General features: G+C 43.1%; 1 protein-coding gene across 2 annotated transcripts in view; it reads right to left on the bottom strand.

Annotated features, from left to right (window-relative positions):
- abcf1 (ATP-binding cassette, sub-family F (GCN20), member 1) overlaps positions 1-2,093 on the bottom strand; it is a 22,360-nt gene that overhangs the window by 15,934 nt on the left and 4,333 nt on the right. For both annotated transcript variants that reach the window (XM_005750675.2, XM_005750674.2), the window contains 4 exons: positions 1,900-1,971; positions 1,143-1,223; positions 968-1,063; positions 251-373 (listed from right to left, as the gene is read on the bottom strand). In XM_005750675.2, the coding sequence (XP_005750732.1) occupies positions 251-373; positions 968-1,063; positions 1,143-1,223; positions 1,900-1,971 (372 nt within the window). The remainder of the gene's footprint in view (positions 1-250; positions 374-967; positions 1,064-1,142; positions 1,224-1,899; positions 1,972-2,093) is intronic.

Below are 2,093 nucleotides of genomic sequence, written 5' to 3' on the forward strand. Positions count from 1 at the left end.
GCAGATTCAGCCCAAGGTCAGCAGTTACATCTCAGACTTCACAGGCCTGAGTTAGCATGTGAAATATTAAAGTTCATGATAGCACAATGAGGAAAAAGACACACGTGGCTTGTTTGGAGGGACTTTCAGGGAAGGTGCTTTGACAAGCTATTAAATCATGGGGTGTACTTAGTTTTTCAAAGAACTTTATAGGACAGAATTTGAGGCAGTAGTCGCAGAACACTGCAAGTGTCAAGAAAGCTACAATAACCTTGATATCAGAGGCGTTCTCCAGCATGGCCTGTCTGGAAGACATCTCAGCCTGGGAAATGGAGAAATCTCCTTCCAGTGCATTCTGAGCACGGACACTGGCCACCTGACGCTCATACTCCATCTGAAAGGAACGGCGCACACATGGACGCACAACCACACAAATGAGAACAACCGCAAGGCACAAAATATGCTAATTACATCAGAACCACAGAGATTATACCCATGAACCCACAGTGATGCCATAGCAGCCTATGGTGCCTACAAAAATGTGTACGATCCTGCAGGGCTGCTCTTATGTTTTCATTTCACACTGACAGCATAAACAGTGACGATGAAGGCTTTGACTCTGAAAGGCAGTTGCACTATATAGGCCTTCACACGCATATGAACTTAGTGACATCTCATTCTGGGTGTGGTCCTGTTGGCTTCATCAGCTGATGGCCTCCAGCTCGCCTTGGAACGGCCCACTTGGGCACTCCACCCTTTCAGGGACGAGACCCTGCCCCAAGTGGAGGAGTTTAAGTAACTCGGGGTCTTGTTCACGAGTGACGGGAGAAGGGAGCGGGAGGTCGACAGACGGATCGATGACCGAGTATACAGCCATTTACTTTCATGCCAGTTTTAACTGCTTTTCATTTTTAAATAAGACTCAGCTATTTTCATAGGTTTGGTAGTTCTCTTAACATTCTGACACAACAGCATGGAGAGTAATTACCTGTTTTTTCTTCTTCTTCTTCTCCTTTTTGGTGAGATTAGCATACAGGTCATCTTCTGGCTTCTTGGCCTGCTCTGCGATGACATCCTCTGCACTCTGAGGGTAATAGTCAGAAAAGGTTTATTCACTGAGCAAAGCAGAGAAGACAGGACAACACTCTTAGAGAAAGACTTACCATTGTGGTGTCACCTATGTCACTACCCTCCTCTTCCACATCTTCATCCATGCTACGTGGTCTCTGAGCACTTTTTTCTTTCTACGTGGACAGAATGAAAACCCATCATTAGAGAAAAAGCACACCAACTCCATCATTATCCAACAGGTGGCTGTTGTCCAACTTCTTCGTGTTCCAGTGACTCTAAGACTTTAAAATAGAAACTGACTGGTATTTGTTTGGTTCTAGGTGTTGCACCTCTTAATGTTTGTAATGGTTCATGGTTGCTGCCAAGAAACTCTGTTTTAACAATATATCAGTACAGAAGCTCACAGATCATACAAAGGGAGATATGACAACAGTGTGAAAAGATGAGATTTTCTGTTTATATCTCCTCCTTTTAATAAGGGAATTCTTCTTTCTCACTAAGTGCTCAGGCAGCCAATCACCTGAAGGGTTTCTCACTTATATTGTGGGGGTTCTGGCTTGAATATCAAGTGTCCGATATTTCATACTTTTAAAATTTCACATTTCAAGTCTTTGAACTGTGATGGCTGAGATGACAACTACTGCAAATACATTTTAAGGTTAATGAAATGCAATATAAAAATGTAGTCCACTGACATTTAATAAACTACGGTCAAAGCTAAGAAGCAAACAGACAAGATGCTATAGACTGAAATAAGGCTGTGATTAATGCCACTGTAGAGTTTGCCATACAGACGTTATTTGCTCAGCAAGACACGCATTGACAGGTATGGATGTGAGCAGGACTCACCTTGGACTTAACTTCAGCCTTCTTGGTCTTCTTTGTAGGTTTCTCTTCAACATCCTCCTCATCAGACCCTGACTGACAGTAAAAGAATCAGAAACTGCTGTTTGGTAAAGTGGAAAATGTCTGCAGACCAACATTACAGACGAGACACATTAAGTGTCCAGCAGCAGACCGAAGGAAATCTGATGCAAGCATGC

Source organism: Pundamilia nyererei, unplaced genomic scaffold (assembly GCF_000239375.1).
Source record: "Pundamilia nyererei isolate P.nyererei 1_Seehausen unplaced genomic scaffold, PunNye1.0 scaffold00284, whole genome shotgun sequence".
NCBI classification, from domain to species: Eukaryota; Metazoa; Chordata; class Actinopteri; order Cichliformes; family Cichlidae; genus Pundamilia; species Pundamilia nyererei.